This window comes from Ascaphus truei, chromosome 3 (genome assembly GCF_040206685.1).
Source record: "Ascaphus truei isolate aAscTru1 chromosome 3, aAscTru1.hap1, whole genome shotgun sequence".
Classification (NCBI taxonomy): Eukaryota; Metazoa; Chordata; class Amphibia; order Anura; family Ascaphidae; genus Ascaphus; species Ascaphus truei.
Window position 1 is genome coordinate 400,468,134 of NC_134485.1, and position 18,923 is coordinate 400,487,056.

Consider the following 18,923-nt stretch of genomic DNA (forward strand, 5'->3'; position numbering starts at 1 on the left):
CTGAGAATCTGACACTAAAGGTAAGCACCTGGTTCCTCCATACTGTAGCTGTCAATGCGCAGGTAATTGGCCTCCTTTAAATACCTATGTGATGATGTCAGGTGACTTGATGAAGTGCAAGGTGTTACATTAACATATCCAAGTAGTTAACTCCAAACGGGTATCCAGCACGAATTAAAAGGATTATTTTTATGTGTTCACCAGGCAATCATGATATTTGACAATGATGTAACGTTAAGCTTTGTACAACAATTTATTCGCAAGTATTTATGGAATGTGTAATGCATGTACCACTTCTGAACGCAACACTCAGTCATCTCATTAGGATACAACCATGACATTGACGTTGAAAAACTACGTTGCAACATGTCTAATTTCGCATGTTATTGTCACATCTTCACATTAACTAATTGTAATGTGCATATGCATACTTTAATGCCATCAGGATACTTGCTATTGATTATGTTTCAATCATGTAAAAATGAGTAACTATTATAGATCTGTGTCTAACTTAGCATGAAGTGATTCTAATGCATGGTGTACAATGTAAACATGCAATATTATTGAGTGTCCAATTGCGGACGTCATCAAAAGAGGGAGATTACAAAGTACATGTAAACATGAAAACAAACAGCTACATTTACATTTGATCATGCATTACAAATTCAAAGCATTCTCTAATGTATACCAACATTACTGTACGCTGGATCTGTTAGATGTGTGAAATCTGTTACATCATATAATAATTTGAAGCACACTTAAGTAACATGTTTCATATTATGTGAACTCTTCCTTTAAGAGTTTACTATAGGAGTTTACCTTCACACATCATAACATTAAGACTAATGTGACACGCAAATCATCATAACATAGAAAAGTACAATGTTCTGCCAATAATAAACGTAAGCGGTGACACGATGAAGTGAATCACATCGACACTGTAATGCCAAGCACATTTTTATTATGAGCAATAGAACGTAAACACTCCTATAAAGTTATAAGTCCCCGCTCCATTGACTCCATTGATGTAGAGATGAGCTATTTTTTCTAAGTGCCGTCCCGGCAACCTTGCCGATCCTTCTCCACTCCAACTTGCCAACTTTAGTTGGCAGGACAAATTGCCGTAGAAATCTCCATTTTTGAGTGCCGATCAGCACCGATAAGCTGATCGGGGCTACTAGAAAACAGCCGATTTCAAAAAGTGCCGAAAAGTGCCGATAAGTGGGTTATCGGCAGCCGCATGCCGATAAATTTTTATCGGGAAGAAAAAATGCCGATTTTGACCACTTATCGGCGCTTACTGAATCTCGAATGTAATTTTAGCGGGAAAATGCCGATAAAAGCCTTATCGGCGCTTACTGCATGAGGCCCTATGTTAGCTATAGACCGATTTTCCTACTCAACTCAGACCTTAAACGTTTCTCCAAAATCCTAGCGAACAGGTTAAGCAAAATTCTACCATCATTAATTACATGCTGTAGATCTATCTGGGTTCATTCCAGGGCGACACATACTGTACGACCCACCCTGGGGAAACTACACCCTTCACCCACCCTCTCTACCACCAACAAACTGGGTACCAGTGTTTAACCCCTATTATCTTAGCAGTTAGCCACTAAGATGGGGCATTTAAACTTGCAGGAGCTATCGGCACCTGATACGGAGGCCTGTACCTCAAGAAGCAGGGGGTTCCCGGACCTGAAATTAATGTGGTTCAACTTCAGAGACCCCCTGCTTCAATCCTATGTACTAAAACTAAAAACAGCGTGATCGCCTGTAAGAGCTGTGCAGGGAGATGCAGAGAGAGGGGCCGCTGCTCTCTGTACAGGTCTTCAATACGGTGTGGCCCGGTAGGCTTAACGCAGCAGGGGTCTCATTCAGAAGCAGGGACCCTTGCTGTGTTATAAGAAATATGTCTACTGAGGTTTTTGGTTGTAGGGAAGCCGCTATAGGACAGTGGTCAGGCTTAATTAAGATGCAGTTTCCTTGCGGCAAACTTTGAAGTAAATGATACTTCATCTGTAATGTGAATGATATGCATGTATCATGCTGAGGAAGGGTCCTAAATTAGATTACTATAGAAGGTTTTCAAGAGAAGAGCACAGAGTGATGAATAACCCTAAACTGTCCAGAAGATATTTTTGGAAATCTATCATGTTAAGATAAATATTGCCTTACCTGTGTCCAGTTGTGCACTAGCTGCAGCTTAATATTGTACAGTATTTATTACTCCCACATTTCAATGTTTTCATTAGGACAATATAAAAGAGAATGAATCAATGTGTTCATGCTAAAGAGTGTTCAGCCTTTTAGAAAGGTTTGTACCCACTGATATGCACTCGGGTTGTTTTTTCATTAAACTGGAATAATGCCAATCAGTGGAACTATCAAACAGAAATCCCACTAAAGTCAAAAGTGTGACACGATTGGCAATATTGCACATTAATGTACAGTATAACCCTATTTTGCACCTGTCATTTATAGAAAAACAAAAACACAATAGACATAAAATGCATTATATAAAAGCTGATTAATAGTAAACAAACATTGAACAGGTTAAATGATTTCACAGTACATATAAGCAGGAAAACATTCACTAAGATAAATTATTGAATAACTGTGACAATCTATCAGTAAGAATAAATTGAGTTTAATACTTAAAATTTACTAGAGATCCCAAGTTATCGATAAATTAGAAAGAAGGCAGCCCTATGTATATTGATTACAGATTGTATGCACTATTTAGAGTAGCTAACTAAAGTAACTATATAGAGTATGTATTTGTGTATGGTGTATGCTACCTGTAGGCTCACAAGAGGCTGAGGTGTCCACCGATCGTTGGGGGGACTTCTGGGGTACATACCCGACATTTACTCCATGTTACTCTGAAGGTAATCTCCCACAGTAGAACGGTTTCCTCTCCACCCAGAAAGATTACACACCAGGCAGGAGGTACATGAAACAGAAACAGCTTAATTCTTCTCTGTACAGCACAGTCGATAGGCAGCTCTGCCCAAGGCAGTCACAGTCTCAAACTTCAGATGGTCGGTGGACCTTCACTACAGGTCAAAAGCCTCTGCAGCATTCCTAGCTCTTCCCTGGTCCTCTCACAGAACCAGGGGTATAGGTAATCACTCACTTCCTCAAAGGGAAGGAAACCTGTGCCTGCCAGTGCACAGCTGCCTGGGTGTGATACCTTGTCTCTCTCAATGGTAGAGACCAACTAACTATAATTTAGGATGCAAACCCCTTAAGCACAGCAGGGAGAGGGTACCATGTCTGAACCCATGATTGGGTAGAACACAGACCTGATTCCACCTCCTCCCCTGTCACTCAAGGGTACTGCCTATGTGGGGAAACCCCATGATTGGTCCTAACACTGCCTGCTTCTTCCAGGACTCGATATGTCAGGAAAGGGCAGAATAGTAGCCACACCCAGCCATGGCAACATACTATTTAGAGTAAACAATACTACACAATTCTGCTATGACATAGAAAAGTAAGTACTGCATGGAAATAGGAGGCCAAAAAAGGGTGTTTTGCAGAAAGACAGAAGTGAAAACAATTTAGATGTTAGAAAGAATGTTTCCAAAATTTGATACCACAATGAATTATTGTGCCTCTGAAAGTTATGTCTCGTCTTAGAGGTCTTACTAGTGCTGTTGTGAATTAAATCCTCTTTCTTAAAAAAACTACGGTTTTAATTTGTACTTACCCTCAACATCTGTATTTATTATGTGATAGAAAGTAATGGTACTACTAATGTAGAGTTATAGAGGAACATGAGTCAAATAGACAAATTAGCAATTTCTGACAAATACCTCCCAAATACATCTTTGTACAATATATGGAAAGATATTGGTGTATAAAAAGGAACACATCTGAGAAATATGCTAATTTGGATATGCCATATGTAGTCAATTGGTTAACATTAGCAGATCTTCCAGGTATCTCAAGTGCACTCCTTTCTGTGCTATCTTTCAAAAATAGTCCCTCGGTTTCCTTCAATCTCTTTCTCATTGTCTGTTCGTTAACTCATATTTGGTTAAATCCCTGAGTTAACTATAATGGAGCTCTGATGCTTTGCCTTCTTTGGGGGGTGCCTCTTTTGCATACTGTATCATTACTAGGGTGACCAGACGTCACGGCTTTTAATGAATTGTTCCAGTGCCCTGACTATTTAAAAAAATGTTCCAGTGTTGTGGAGTACAGCGGAGGTTGGAGACCCCATCGCTCCCCCGCAATGGCCCATGGGAAACATAGTTCCTCTAGTGGCAGCGTACGGGAAGAAGGAAGGGAGGAGCAGAGGCGCCTCGAACTGCAACTCGCAGCAGCATGCGTGCCATGACAGCTTCGTTAATGTGCTGTTTTGCAGAGTCGTCACTAGGGGTGTCAGAGCTGTCAGGAACAGACGTCGCTGCTGGAGCTGTCATCTCGGCAAATGTAAACATGCAGAGTGTCATTCTCCAGGGCCTTCCTGCAGTGACCGTGGGCATATGTTAAATGAGCTCTCCATGCATTTCGCATTGGTTAGCACAGCCTGGTTATGGTTATAAAATGAGCCATCTGTTAATGGCTGAGTGGGGAGTGAATATATATGTAATCAAAGTTTCCTTCCTGCTACAAAGCTGAGGCAAACACAGTGCTAGATTTAAAAAAAATCCTATACTATGTAGTGGAGAGAGGAGGAGGAGGGGGAGAGAAAAAGTAGGAGGGGGCGAGAAAGGAGGAGGGGTAGAGAGAGAATGAGGGGCAGAGACAGGATGAATGAGTAAAGAATGGAGGATAGGGTAGAGAGCGGCGGAGGGGGGTAGAGAGAGGAGGGGTGAGAGAGAGGAGAAGGGAGTAAGGAGAGGAGGAAGAGGAGAGTGAGGAGGGGGAGAGAGAGGAAGTGGAGGGTGAGGGAGGAAGAGCATGGAGGGGGAGAGGAGGGTGGTGAGAGAGAGTGAGGGGGGGAGAGAACGGGAAGGGGGTAGAAAAGAGGGGGGAGAGAGAGGGAGGGGAGAAGGGAGGATGAGGAGGGGAGATGGGTAAAGGAGGAGAGGAGGGGGAGGAGAGGAGAGGGGGAGAAGAGGCGGAGAAAGAGAGGGGGAGAGAGGAGGAAGGGGAGAGGGGGGAGATGGGAGGAGAGAGGGGATAAGGGGGGTAGAGAGAGGAGGGGGGAGAGGAGGAAGGGGAGAATGAGAAAGATGGAGAGGGAGAAGGGGGAGAGATGGGGAGGGGGAGAGAAGAGGGGAAGAGAGGGGGAGAGAGAAGACTGTGAGAAGGCAATCTTGCATCTGATGTGTTGCTTGCTGGGAACTGTAGTTTCTAAGTGAACCTAAAATTAGAAAATGCTATGTAGGATTCGGGGTCCTAAATATCTTAAATCTATCACTTTCTCTCAGCAACTGTCACACCATTGAATATTTGTAACACCCAACTTTTAACCCAGACTTATATCGGATGCTGAGTTGGGGGCCAGATACATAGGGGGCGATTCACTAAGCATTGATAACTGCTTTCAAGAACAATAAATGGCTTTTAAGACCGATACTGCCTGCTGCGTGATTCACTAAGCAGTGATAACAGTGCTTTAATCGGCTGTAAAAGGCATTTTTTCAGCCAATGAAAAAAAATACATCTGATCAGGCAAAAAATGGCAAACGCTACGTTTTTTGCCAGTTAGCGCGATTCACTAAGCAGTGATAAGTCAATCATAGTTTAAAGGCATGCCATATTTTTGCACCAGCTAAAGGCTGGCGCAAAAGAAATGGAGCCATGAAAAAAAATAATTTTTATGTTTTTTTCTCCACACAATTAATACAACAGGAGTGTCCCCAGGGGATCTCCGCGGGAGTCAGGAACCCTCGGGTTATCCCCGCGGGACTGCTGTACCAATTGTGTGGCCAAAAAAACATAACACCCAATAGTTTGCAATAATTACATCCCCGTCCACCTAACACATAGGTGAAGAAAAAGAAAGAAGAAAAGGACTTTGGATTTTTTTTACCTTTGGCCCGTTGCTCTTTGGGATTGTGGATTGATTTGAGAGCTTGCGATAACCACGGGGATCGGAGGGTGAAGACATCTAAAAGGTAAGGAAAAAATTGAATGTATTTTTCATTATTTTTTTTGAGGTGATTTCTTTTTTTTCACATATTTATTTCAAATGTATTTATGTATGGCCCTTTAGGCCATTCCTAGATTTTGCAAAGGCTTTTGACACAGTTGATCATGCTATCCTGCTTAACAAACTCCAGAGCTCTGGAATAGGGAAACATGCTTTAAACTGGTTTCAGTCCTACCTATCAGGAAGATCCCAACATGTGTCCATCTCAGGCTCTAACTCCAACCCCCTGGATATCACCTGTGGTGTCCCGCAAGGCTCTGTTCTGGGGCCCCTACTCTTCTCATTGTTCATTAATGATCTTCCCACAGCTTGTAAGGAAGCCTCAATACACATGTATGCAGATGACACAATCCTATATGCACACCGCCATAGCCTCTCTGACCTTCAACACATACTTCAGTCTGACATTTTGAGACTCGAAAACTGGATTTCCCAAAACAAACTGTTTTTAAACATTGACAAGACTGTAACAATGGTATTTGGGACCAAGACTAAATTTGTAAAGCTTCCAGTGACTGAGCTCCTGATTAGAACCAACGCTAACACCACCCTAACACCTGTCACTAGTTTTAAATACCTGGGCTTATGGTTTGACTCCAAACTTAACATTCGGGATGCACATTGATACCCTGACAACCAAGACCTATGCCAAACTAGGGGTACTTTACAGGAACAAATCCTCCCTAAGTCTCCTGGTCAGAAAGCGTATCACACAGCAGATGCTAATGCTAATTATTGACTATGGAGACATAGTATATGGCTCGGCTCCTCAAACCCACCTTAACAAACTTGACACCCTCTACAATTCAATTTGTCGTTTTGTTCTCCAATGCAACTACAATACACATCACTGCGAAATGCTCAAAGAACTAGATTGGTCAACACTAGAGTCTAGGCGCAAAGTTCATCTTTCTTGTCTCGCCTTCAAATTCTTTATGGGCAAGCTACCCAGCTACCTGAACAAGCTCCTCACCCCTACCACATGCAGCACTTATCACCTGAGATCAGACTCCAAAAGACTATTCATGGTCCCAAGGCTCAACAAAGTATCCGGACGTTCCTCCATCTCCTTCCGTGCACCCCAAAACTGGAACAACCTACCAGAGACTCTCACATCCACCACCAGTTTAAGTTCTTTCAAATCTAAGGCTGTCTCACATTTTAACCTGGTCTGTAACTGTTTCATTCGCTCATAATATCTATTTTCTTTAACTGTGCACGCAATGTCTTGTATATAATATATACCCTGTTCATTTATGTAACTGTACTTGTAACCATGTACTATTTGTTTTACTCTGTGCCCAGGACATACTTGAAAATGAGAGGTAACTCTCAATGTATTACTTACAGGTAAAATATTTTATAAATAAATAAATAAATACATACATACAGTAAGAAGCAATGGATGTTTTGGCAAATGATTGCTTGTATGTATTTTAAATGAATATTGGTTATTTGTTTTTAAATTTGTATACTATTTGACTTCACTACATGTATGTAGTGTTCAGGCATTTTTGCTTGTGTTTTAAATTGTCTATTTCTAGCTTTTGATTGGTGTTTGCTTTTTAATGTTGGATTATTTTTTGACTTTTGATTTGGAATGAAGCAGTTTATTTAGATATTTATTTTATTTAGTCATGGTTTTGTTTTGCATTTTTAATTGTTTATTCTGGTCTTTATTTTGGATTGAATTAATTGATTGGTTGTAATTTTGTTCGGTTTACTTCTTTATTTGTTTTAAGTTTGAGATTATTTTGAATTCATTGGATCTTGTTTGTGAATTTTTTTAGGTTGACCATTGACTGACAGTGTTAAATCATGCCCATATTATATGCATGATGTACCCACTGTACCAATGAGTGGGTGAAGGGTGGGGGTAGTTGCCTGAAGAGCGTGGTTAACCCCTTAGTTACTATAGAGTTTACTTAACAGCTAAGGTGATAAAGGGGTTAGGGGACATTACTGTGTTTTTGATTGTACTGTATTGTTTGTGGCAACAGAGGACATGGACGAGGATGGGGACAGCCTTCATCGTTGCAGCCTGGCAGGGGTGAGTGCAAGTTTTATTTATTTTATTTCTGCAGCTTAATGTTTTATTTTTAATGGGAAAATGCATTATCCATATCTGGATAATAGTAATTTTGGTACAAACATGAGAAATGCTTATCGCTCTCCATAATTATTTCTAATAACATAAAAACCCATGGTGCATAGGGAATAAATATACATTAGCACAGAAAACTAGTCAGGATGAGAATCCTAGCTAGAAAAAGAAACTGACAATTGCACTCTATGGGGACAACATTAGGTGGGACAAAATATAAACCCAAGCTAGTAGCCTGAAGTGCCAAAAGACACGTCTAGGATTTTCATCCTGACTAGTTTTCTGTGCTAATAGTAATTTGACCCATTACTGTACTGTATGTGTTAGGGGGGAGGGGGCGTGTGTATTTACTTCCCGTTTCTTTTTTTTTTAAAGCACAGGATTGGTACCACAGGCCAGCGGACACCCCCGGACATCCTGCGGGGACCACCTAAGGGCCCCCGGATACCTGCTGGGAACACCCGAGGGCCCCCGCCGCCCTATAATAACATTCCTATGCTTCAAAAAAAAAATTAATGTATGTTAGGGTGGTATAGGGTTGTTGGGAGAAGGAGTGGCTCAGTGAGTAAAGTATTAACTGGCACTGAGTTTGAAGCAGAGGAACCTGGTTCAATTCCTGGTGTCGGCTTCTTGTGACTCTGGGCAAGTCACTTTATCTCCCTGTGCCTCAGGCACCAAAAACATAGATTGTAAGCTCTATGGGGCAGGGACCTGTGCCTACAAAATGTCTCTGTAAAGTGCTACGTAAAACTATCAGCACTATACAAGAACATGCTATTATTATTATTATTATTATTATTGATGGGGCACAGGGGGTGGGTAGCACATATTGCAAGGTTTATTGGGGGTAATTGCCACCAATAAAGCTGCTATTTGACCTCAACCCCTGCAATGCCTTAGCGGCTAGCCGCTAAGGTAATGAAGATGCTTTAATGTATTTTGTTTTAATAGTGTGCGGGAGCATGGGGCCTCTTGAGCTGAACCATTTTAATTTCTGGCTCAGGGGCCCAGTGTCGCTGCCATTTTCAGGCTTCCACGTCATATGACGCAGGACATTTAAATAATGGAGGAGATACCGGCACCTCAGAACGGGGCCAGTATCTCATGAAATAGGGGTCCCTGAGGCTGAAACCAATGCGGCTCAGCTGAGGAGACCCCCTGCATATGTACACTAGTATTACAATATATACAGTATGTATACTGTACAATCGCCTGTAAGAGCCGTGCATGGAGATGCAACATCTCCATGGAGTTCTTACAGGCTGGGTTTTTTTTTTTCAATCAGCTATCTCGCTTCAGATTTTTAAGCACGATAGCAGGTTAACAAAAAAAACAGCTAGCGCGATCAGACATGTTTTTTCCAAGACCTACCCAAATACACTTCACTTCTTAGTGAATCCTGTGTCTGGCTTCATTTTTTTATCGTGGGATTACAAATTTCCCAATCGGGCGCAAAATCTCACTGCTTAGTGAATCGCCCCCCATGTGTGAAACACTTACTGACACACTTAGTGTACAGTCAGACGGCAGGAAATAAGGACACAATGTGTGTATGGTACAACAGGTTTTATATCCACCCTGTCTACTCCCAATAACCTTGTGATCCTCAGCAAAGGATCACCAAACACCTTATACAACATACATGTTATATCACAATTAACACTAACGCTGCTGGTGTGTATGTCAGTGTCACTGGATATTCAGTCACCCAATCTTGGGTATATTGGCTTAGTGATGGTGCCGGCACACCGGGAGGACTCGTTGTGTACTAACTGTTTCAGGCCTGTACTTCGAAAAGGGTGCTTCGGTATCTCTGTGCTTTGTAGCCATTGAGGGTCCTCTCCGATGGCGCTCGAACTCCAGATCCCGTCCTGACTGGGATCCAATGCTCATACTGCCATGTGCACGCGTGTGTACACTGCAATCCTCAGACGAACCTGATAGCACTCAGATCCACGCAGATCTCATCTCATCTTGGCTGCCCCCCCTTTTTAAAGGCTCCTCTCCCTCCTAGTCCCACTTCTTCCACAACCGTTATCATTGGCTGCTATGATGTCCATTTACAGTCACTTGTCAATAGCACATTGGAGAGGAACCTGCCAGGGGGCAGTGTGAATGTGTGAATCTCATCACACAGGGTGTAAAATACCATTGACTATGCACTGACCCTTCACCCCCCCTTTGATTTATCTGGGTAAATAGAATGGAATCATCAAATATCTGTGCATTTTTTTTTAAACTGTTAAAAAGTGCTGTCAATAAAAATCCTTCTGTGTGTCTTTCCCAAGCACTCTAATTGGGTTGTTAGCTTATTTGTAAAAAAAAAAATATGCACAATTTCCATTAATCACTATTTGTTTTCTCAATAAATTATAGGCCATAAAATTGCTTTTTAAGATTGGAAATTTTTGCTAGTTTGGCAGATTAATTGAAATAAATCAGAATGAATTATCAATACAGGGGTACAGTATGCTTTCAATCTTTTGGTATTTCAACAAATTGTATCATTAATGTGTTTACTTAATACAAGTTATGCAATACATCTTAAACTGTCCATAGTCTTGAAGAGTATTCTATTTTAACTCTAGAAAGATAATAATTCATTTGATGTATTTCAAGATCAGCTAAAACAAATAATAAAGCACATTTTGACTTCCATGACTGGAAACCAGAGCAAACAGATGAATATAATCCATAAATTTGTTAGGACAATGGCATGCCGAAGAAAAAGACATAAAATACTGTACATCTGTGTTAGCACTTTGCATTTGTGCTATCATTATAGTGCATCTATGTTATCACACTTAATCAAAGACTGGGGACAATTTCTGTATTGCATCAAGTTTATCTACCATTTCATTCACACAAGCCTACACCGGCCATATTATATTTCTGATTAAAAGCACCTGGATTGGTTACAGATGTTCTTAGCCTGTCGAGGAATATATGATTAATCCTTTAGAAAATCAGGTACGCTGACCTCTAGAGCTGAAAGAGATATGTGATACCTCCAATTATATGACCAGCTGGATGTAAATTATGAGTGGCAGACTCAGTCTGGTCTAGGTTTACATCACAGTGTCAATAAATTACTCTGGAGATATCTGCACAGTCGACACACTCTATTGGGCCTGACGATTACACAAACAGAGTAATCTGGCAATCAGTTTTTAAGCTGCCATAGTTACGGACACTGGAACTGCATTGGAATATGTGCAGAATAGAATACATTTATTGGACAAACTGAAACTTGACTTCTTGCTATTGAATAACTTTATTTGACAGATTTAGGCAATGTTACTGTCCTCGTTAATGCGTCAATGTTGTAAATGAATGCCTTAAATGATGCCCACCCACACATCATTCAGTCCGCGTTAACATTTGTTTTAGTGACGCCTGGTCAAACCTACTGTTAAATGAAGCATCAGTGCAAAGCATAGTGTTAATGGCTGAAATATGGTTGGCTACATCTGTACAGTATGTGCCAGTTACTGTATGTAATGTAAAGGCAAGCTCACTGTGAGGTAGAAATGAATTTAAAATGCAGTGGGTTGAGAGATCAGAACTCTCCTAATAGGATAAATAACATCTCTCCCAGCGACCTCCTCCCTCAGACCTGTCAACTTTATCAGATTTAATAAAAACCTCACCCAGCACCCTATCCCCACTTAACCCACACTGGAGTTTTGATACTATCAGAGATCCCCAGCAGTACCTTACGTTAGCATACAACTGAATGCAGAATTATCTGTGATCAGATCTGCTGGAGCTGGAAGACCGGAGATGTTCACCTGATTCTAGTAGGAGTGTTCCGATCTCTCCAATACCACCATACTTATTACATACATCTCCTAGCACCGCTAGAAGTACAGTGTGGCATAACAGGAAGGTCAGTGAGTCAGGGACAAGGTCAGTGATGTCAGAAAGGGGGAAGGCAGAGGGACGGAAAAGCTCTCTGATTGGCCACAAGGGGAGACAGTGGCTGAAAAAATCAAATAAGGCTACGCTTATAGTGCCGGCGACGGCAGGCTACGGTTGCTGGAAAAATAAAATTGAGATGACTTCCAGCGATCGCGACCAAGCCGTCGCTCTGTCGCGTTGCTCTTACTATAAGCACACCGGACGGCGGTAATGCATTTGTTTTGACACGACATTGCGTCGCTGTCGCCGGCACTAGAAGCGCAGCCTAACAGTGACTACCAGATTTTTGGTAGCGCCGACAACGGTGACAATGCATTTGTTTTGATGCGGCGTCGCCGTCGCATCACCGTTGCAGGCACTATAAGCACAGCCGGAATATACCTTACATACTTGACAAGCACCCCCCCGCCCCCCTTATCAATTCTATAACCAATTAGAGTAGTGGTTCCCAAACTTTTTCGGTTCAAGGCTCTATAAGGCGATCAGGATTTATTCAATGCTCCTCAAGGCGATCAGAATTTTTCCACGGCGCCCAAAGTGAAAATAAAGTTTTATATACATACCTAACTGTTGCAGTGCGCAGTTGGTGTCTCTCTCAGACACCCACACTCTCTGACACCCACTCTCACTCTCTTAGACACCCACTCTCACTCTCTCAGACACCCACTCTCACTCTCTCAGACACCCACTCTCACTCTCGCAGACATACACCCTCACTCTCTCAGACACACACTCTCACTCTCTCAGACACACACTCTCACTCTCTCAGACACACACTATCACTCTCTCAGACACACACTCTCTCTCAGACACACACTCTCACTCTCTCAGACACACACCCTCACTCTCTCAGACACACACTCTCACTCTCTCAGACACACTCTCACGCTCTCAGACACACACTCTCACTCTCTCAGACACACCCTCACTCTCAGACACCCTCTCTCTCAGATACTCACCCTCACTCTCTCAGACACCCACCCTCACTCTCTCAGACACACACCCTCACTCTCTCAGTCACACACTCTCACTCTCTCAGACACACACTCTCTCTCAGACACACACTCTCACTCTCTCAGACACACACTCAGACACACACACACATACTCAGACACAAACACTCAGACACTCTCACATACAGCAAGGGGGTGAATTGGAGCCAGGGGTGGAAATCGGAATGAAGGGGGGGGGGATCGGAACGGGCGGGGGGGGGGAATCGGAGATGGGGGGGGAATCAGAGCAGGGGGGCAAGGGGGAAGCAAAAAAGGCATGGAGCAGTACTCACCACGTGCTCCATGCAGGAAGAGGCGGGCCTCGCTTTGCAAGCTCATATAGAGCTTGCTGCGGGCTAAAAAAAAACAGTGCTGCATGGGACGGCGGCTGCGTGGAGTGGCTGAATGGCCCGGTCCCTGCACAGAGGGGGGGGGGGGTTAGTGTTGCGGGGGCCTCTGTCATGTGGGGGGAGGGCTGGTGTGCTGCGGGGGGGGGGTGATAGGAGGAGGGCCGGTGTGCTGCAGGGGGAGGGCCGGTGTGCTGCGGGAGAGGGGAGGGCCGATGCTGCGGGTGCGGCGGTGCTAGCCCAATTTAATGATGTAGTGATGGTTTTGGCCTGGGGGAAGGGGGGTGGCAGTGCTGCTGGGAGACATCTGTCTCCCGGTGCTGCTCCTCCAGTGTGCGCCGGGCCTCCCTCTTGCGCCGGAAGCTAACCCAACCTACTTCCGGCGCTGCCAACAGGGAGACCTGGCGCCGGGTGCAGCGTTTTTTTTGTTTGTTTTTACTTAAGTGCCCTTGTTCCCCGCTGCTGGTGGCCCTGATCTCGGCACCCCTCTAGCCAAGCCACGGCGCACCAGGGTGCCATGGCGCACAGTTTGGGAACCACTGAATCAGAGTATAGATAGACATATGTGTATTTAGTTATTATTCAGTGTTTAATGGTGTTCACTCACTATATTTAAGTTGTGTATTAAAAGTTATGTTTTTAAGTATATTCATCTTACCCTTGCACTCAATCCCTCAATCCTTGTTTTATTATTAGCCCACCGAGTGCACCTTTACAAATAGGTGTGTTTGTGCTTCTTGGCTCCGCTCATTTCTTATGATTTGTGTATTTACTTCAGCATTGTCTCCTTGTTCTCATTTCACTCATTTGTTGCATAATTATATATTTTAAGTTTGTGTAGCAATTTTCATTTAGACCATTTAATGCTTTAAATAAACGTCTATAACTAAGAGTACAAGTACAGTATAAACCTCGTGAAATAATTTTTGTGATCTGTAGTGTCAATTGATTGATAGGTTTACAAGAGATTCTCCATCTGATTTTGCAATATACATTGGTGCCTGAAGTCAAATTCTAAATGATTGGTTTCCTGATGTTCAGCATGTGTCAGGTTTTTTCAACCAATGAGCATAGATATACATTTAAAATATCAATATACTGTAGGCGAAAATAAGATCAAAGCACTAATTAATCTTCCTGTGCCTGTATGTTCTACTTCTGGTACTGTAGCTATTTGGATTCAGTGTAGTCAAAACCTTTAGTATTGACCTCTTCAATTACACTATCAATTTCTGTTAAACAACATCATTACAGCCATTTGACAGTAATGTAATGCCTTTTTCATTCTAGTTATATTCATGTTTACCCCTTTCACAGATTTCCAATGTATCAGTAATTAATCTTAAACACATAACCGTGTTATTATTGATAAGTAACAGACAAAATACAATTCTTGGCCAGAGTCTATTTTTCTTTTGTGACAGGTTTGCTTTAATGTACTTTGCCATGTTGTTTAGAAAAAGCTCTGGGTAGTTTTGAAAAATTATTTTGCAAATATAAAATTAAACCATACATATAATAGATGTAAAAAACAAAAAGAGACACAGCGCAGAAACGCTCATAGTGAAGAATGTATTAAATAAAATATAAACTGTAAACAGGTAAGTAATCTGCGTACATCAAAGACAATAATCACAAGCACATCATGGATATGGACACGGGTTACCAATCAGCTGATATAGACCACGGGGAATATTTTTTATAAAATAGATGTAACCTTCAAGAAGCAATCCAGCCTACTCAAAACTTCTTTTTTCTTACCAACAATATAGTGCAAGTCCTCAAGACCCCCAACTGGTCAGGTTTTCAGGATTTCCCAGCTTCAGCACAGTTGGTTCAATCAGTGACTCAGTCTTCGACTGAGTCACTGGTTGAGCCAACTGTGCCGAAGCAGGGATATCCTGAAAACTTTACCGGTTGGGGGTAGAGTTGCCATGTGTCCAGTATTGAACCGGACTGTCCTGTATTTGGACAATCTGTCCAGTAAAAAAAACTAGGGGCAATACTGTACATGTATTTTAAATTTATTTAAAAATAATAATAATTCAATAAAAGTATGTGTGAACATTTTAGTAAGAATTTACATCATCTGTAACATACATAGTTATTACATATATATCTTAAAAGTGAGTGTCACTGAAATATTGCACAGAGCTGCCGAAACAATTAGAATCGAACTATCATACGCATATGATCCTAGGGACCCTCAGAGGCCCTTTGAGGCCCGGAATTGGCCTGAGGGAGGCAGGTTGAAGGTCCCTTGACTCCATGAGTTTCATTATTCACACTAACTCCAATGTAGACAAGAAGCAGCCACAGCTGCAGCCTTCTTTCTGCCATTACCTTTGGTCAACCTAATATTAGATGGTTATTTGATTTGTTTTCTGATCTATAGACTATAAAATTAGTTCTTAGGCAAAAGTGTCACTGTTAGCTATATGTTCCTTTAAGCAGCCTTCAAATACTTGTACCTAATCCACAATGCAGTCTGCAGCTGCTTCTTCATAGCAGAGGAGCCACGTGAATGGAACAAAAGGGTTCCCTGCCATAGAGAAGCGACTCCACTGCATATTGAGGAAGGCCCCTGGTCATTCATTTTATGTTTGGTTTCACTATTGTAAATGATTTATTCAATACTGCACAAAATAAGAATAACGTTGATATAAATTATTCTTTAAGTCACTCTATTTAACTATCCAAGATTCAAAAAATAATTGCAGGTTATATTACAATAGAAATAGAATATGTATACATCCATATAGTAATTGAATAAATGAAAAAGTCTTCAGAAAATGCTTCTTTGCAGATCTTCATAAAAAATGTCATTCTACTTCTAACTGAATTATCAACTACCACGGAGCTAGTGGTGCTTTTTGAAAAGATGGGATTTGTACGCTTTCCAGTTGATATAATCTTGCATCTTCATCTGCAACATCTCTTTGGAGGGGTATGGCTGAATCTGTGAAGAACAAATGCCAATGGTGAATGTATTATTCAGTTTACCAAAGTATCCAGAGTTTATGTTATATCAATATGTAAGCAAGGCATAAACTATTTCAATACCACACTATGTAGACTGTTTAAATTAAGCAGCATCATATATTGCTTTGGCACAAATTGTGCTATTTTTTTTTCAGTAGCTGTATATCAACTTTATCAGAGTTTAATCAATATTTACCTACCCGTAAAATGTCCACTGTTTCATTCTTAGGTGAATACATGAAGAAGAGGGGGAGTCAAAATCATAAAATGAATAATAAATAATGCCTCCATTCGAAATAAATAGCATGTTCTTGTTTAGTGCTGTTAGTTTTTTGTCTAGCGCTTTACAGAGACATTTTGCAGGCACAGTCCCTGCCCCCTGGAGCTTACACTCTATTTGTTGGTGCCTGAGGCACAGGGAGATAAAGTGACTTGCCCAAGGTCACAAGGAGGACACCAGAACATTCTATGCAAATATTGACTACAGAAATAAGTATTTTTGGTTGGCATTGATATTTATAGTTATATTGCATGTGGAACCATAAGAAAGGAGTATGAATTGTGCCACATCTTATGGCTCCCACAAAATTTACTCATAGTCAAGCAAAATCGTAGATACAGATCAACAATCTTCATGTTATTTAGACAACGATAGTCAATATATTCAATAAAACATCAGTAAATAGAAAATAGGTACTGGGAGATCAAAAATACACGAGATACTGTACTTGCCCGACGCGTTTCTTTCTTTGGGCTTTTTCAAAGACTGTTAAAAAATCACATACCATTTACCTCCCTAAATACCTATGGATAGGTCTCACGTGATCACCATCACTTTCTAGTAATCAAAAGGTTAATGAGCACCTCATAAACATAGGCTTACATAATGGAAACAATCCTCCTGTTAGTAAGAACCATTTGCTTAAATAATGCAGCAGGGAATTGTCACAGTAATGTATTCCTTTAAAGTGCCACGCAGCAGGAATGGATCTTATTGCCAATGCTTTCACAAGACAAGACATTTGCCCTTTGTTATTAGTCACACAGTAAATGGAAGATAACAGGTCAGGAGTTGTTAATAACATTTCATACATTATTCTTATTTTATGATGATGTTTTGATAAACATTTCAAACTTAATTTTCAAAGTTGAATAACTCTAGTGCATTAATGAATAATTTTAGATATCTGTGTGTGTGTTTGTGATCAACTGGCAGGTGTCAGATCTAATGGAATCATGCTGTCAAATTCCCCCATTCATTATCCCCAAGAGGATTACACGGACAACTGAACTGAAATGCTTAGAGGTGCATAAACATCAGAATTATGCCAAAACTAGAGTAAATGACTCAAATTGGATTTCCAAATGTAATTAAATAAAATAGGGGAAAAAAGACAAGGTTGAAGTTACCAATCTCAGTTACAGTCATCAAGAAGTCGTTCTGAGTTAAATTCTATATTTTGAATGTTAATGCTGTTTGTCTTGCATATAGGGTTATAAATCAGGTACAGAACGTAGGATATGGATATGGTTAGCAAAAAAAGAAATAAAGACCCTCCACCCAAAAATAAAAAAACACTGTTATGAGCACATTCACATGTCTCAAACAGGTTAACACACCTGCCTTTCCCCATTATATCTCTTAGCCCACAATGCTTCCACTGCAGCCAGGGATTCTGGGTAATGATATGCAAATGAGCACACAGTGTGCCACTTTTTGCTTATTATGCCTTTAACGTGGATTTTTAACACGGTGGGTGCTCATTTGCACATCATTACCCAGAATCCCAGGCTGCAGTGGAAGCATTGTATGTTGAGTAACTATAGGGAAAGTCAGGTTTGTGGACCTATATAAGACATGTGAATGTGCTAATACTGTAAGTGCTTTTTAAAAATGTGATATACGTAAGGTTATAGAGTGTTAGATGTGTAATGCTTCCTATTCTTTTTTATATAAACATACCTGCATACCATATTGGCTTGTGACTAAGGAGCATGTGACTTGGAAATAGTTAAGGGCTGCATCTTTGTCCCGTCTATTAGCATGGGTTGTCTTTCCCTGTAGAATGATACACTTTATAATTGACCAGAATGTAACATATTTAAGACCTTTGCTAAGCTGTTTCCTTATGTGAAACTGTTCACTATTTATGTGTTGTCGGTGGGCTGTTCTATCTAGTACCAGAACTAATGTAATCCCAGTCTAGTAGATTCTGAATTCTGTCCACAGTCTTCGGGTGTAAGGTTCTCTTACAATCAGATATGCAGCAGACACTCAAATATGATAATAAAATCAAATATAATTTATCGATAAGATCCTAAAAATAATCTTTTTATGTAGAATTATGCATTATGTTTATATATTGGAATGCCAAGAGACTAGAAATAGGCGAATACGCCCAATTCTGTTTCCTGAATTTTCTTGCATTTTCCCCCCAAAATCCGTTTCGATGTGTAAAATCCGC

At 41.1% G+C, this 18,923-nt stretch overlaps 1 protein-coding gene across 2 annotated transcripts in view; it reads right to left on the minus strand.

The window, feature by feature from the left end:
- Nucleotides 1-15,347: 15,347 nt before the first annotated feature.
- Nucleotides 15,348-18,923, minus strand: part of LOC142490356 (cyclic nucleotide-binding domain-containing protein 2-like) — a 318,494-nt gene continuing 314,918 nt past the window's right edge. For both annotated transcript variants that reach the window (XM_075592538.1, XM_075592537.1), the window contains one exon: nucleotides 15,348-16,435. In XM_075592538.1, coding sequence (XP_075448653.1) covers nucleotides 16,337-16,435 — 99 coding nt within the window. In that variant the 3' untranslated portion in view covers nucleotides 15,348-16,336. The remainder of the gene's footprint in view (nucleotides 16,436-18,923) is intronic.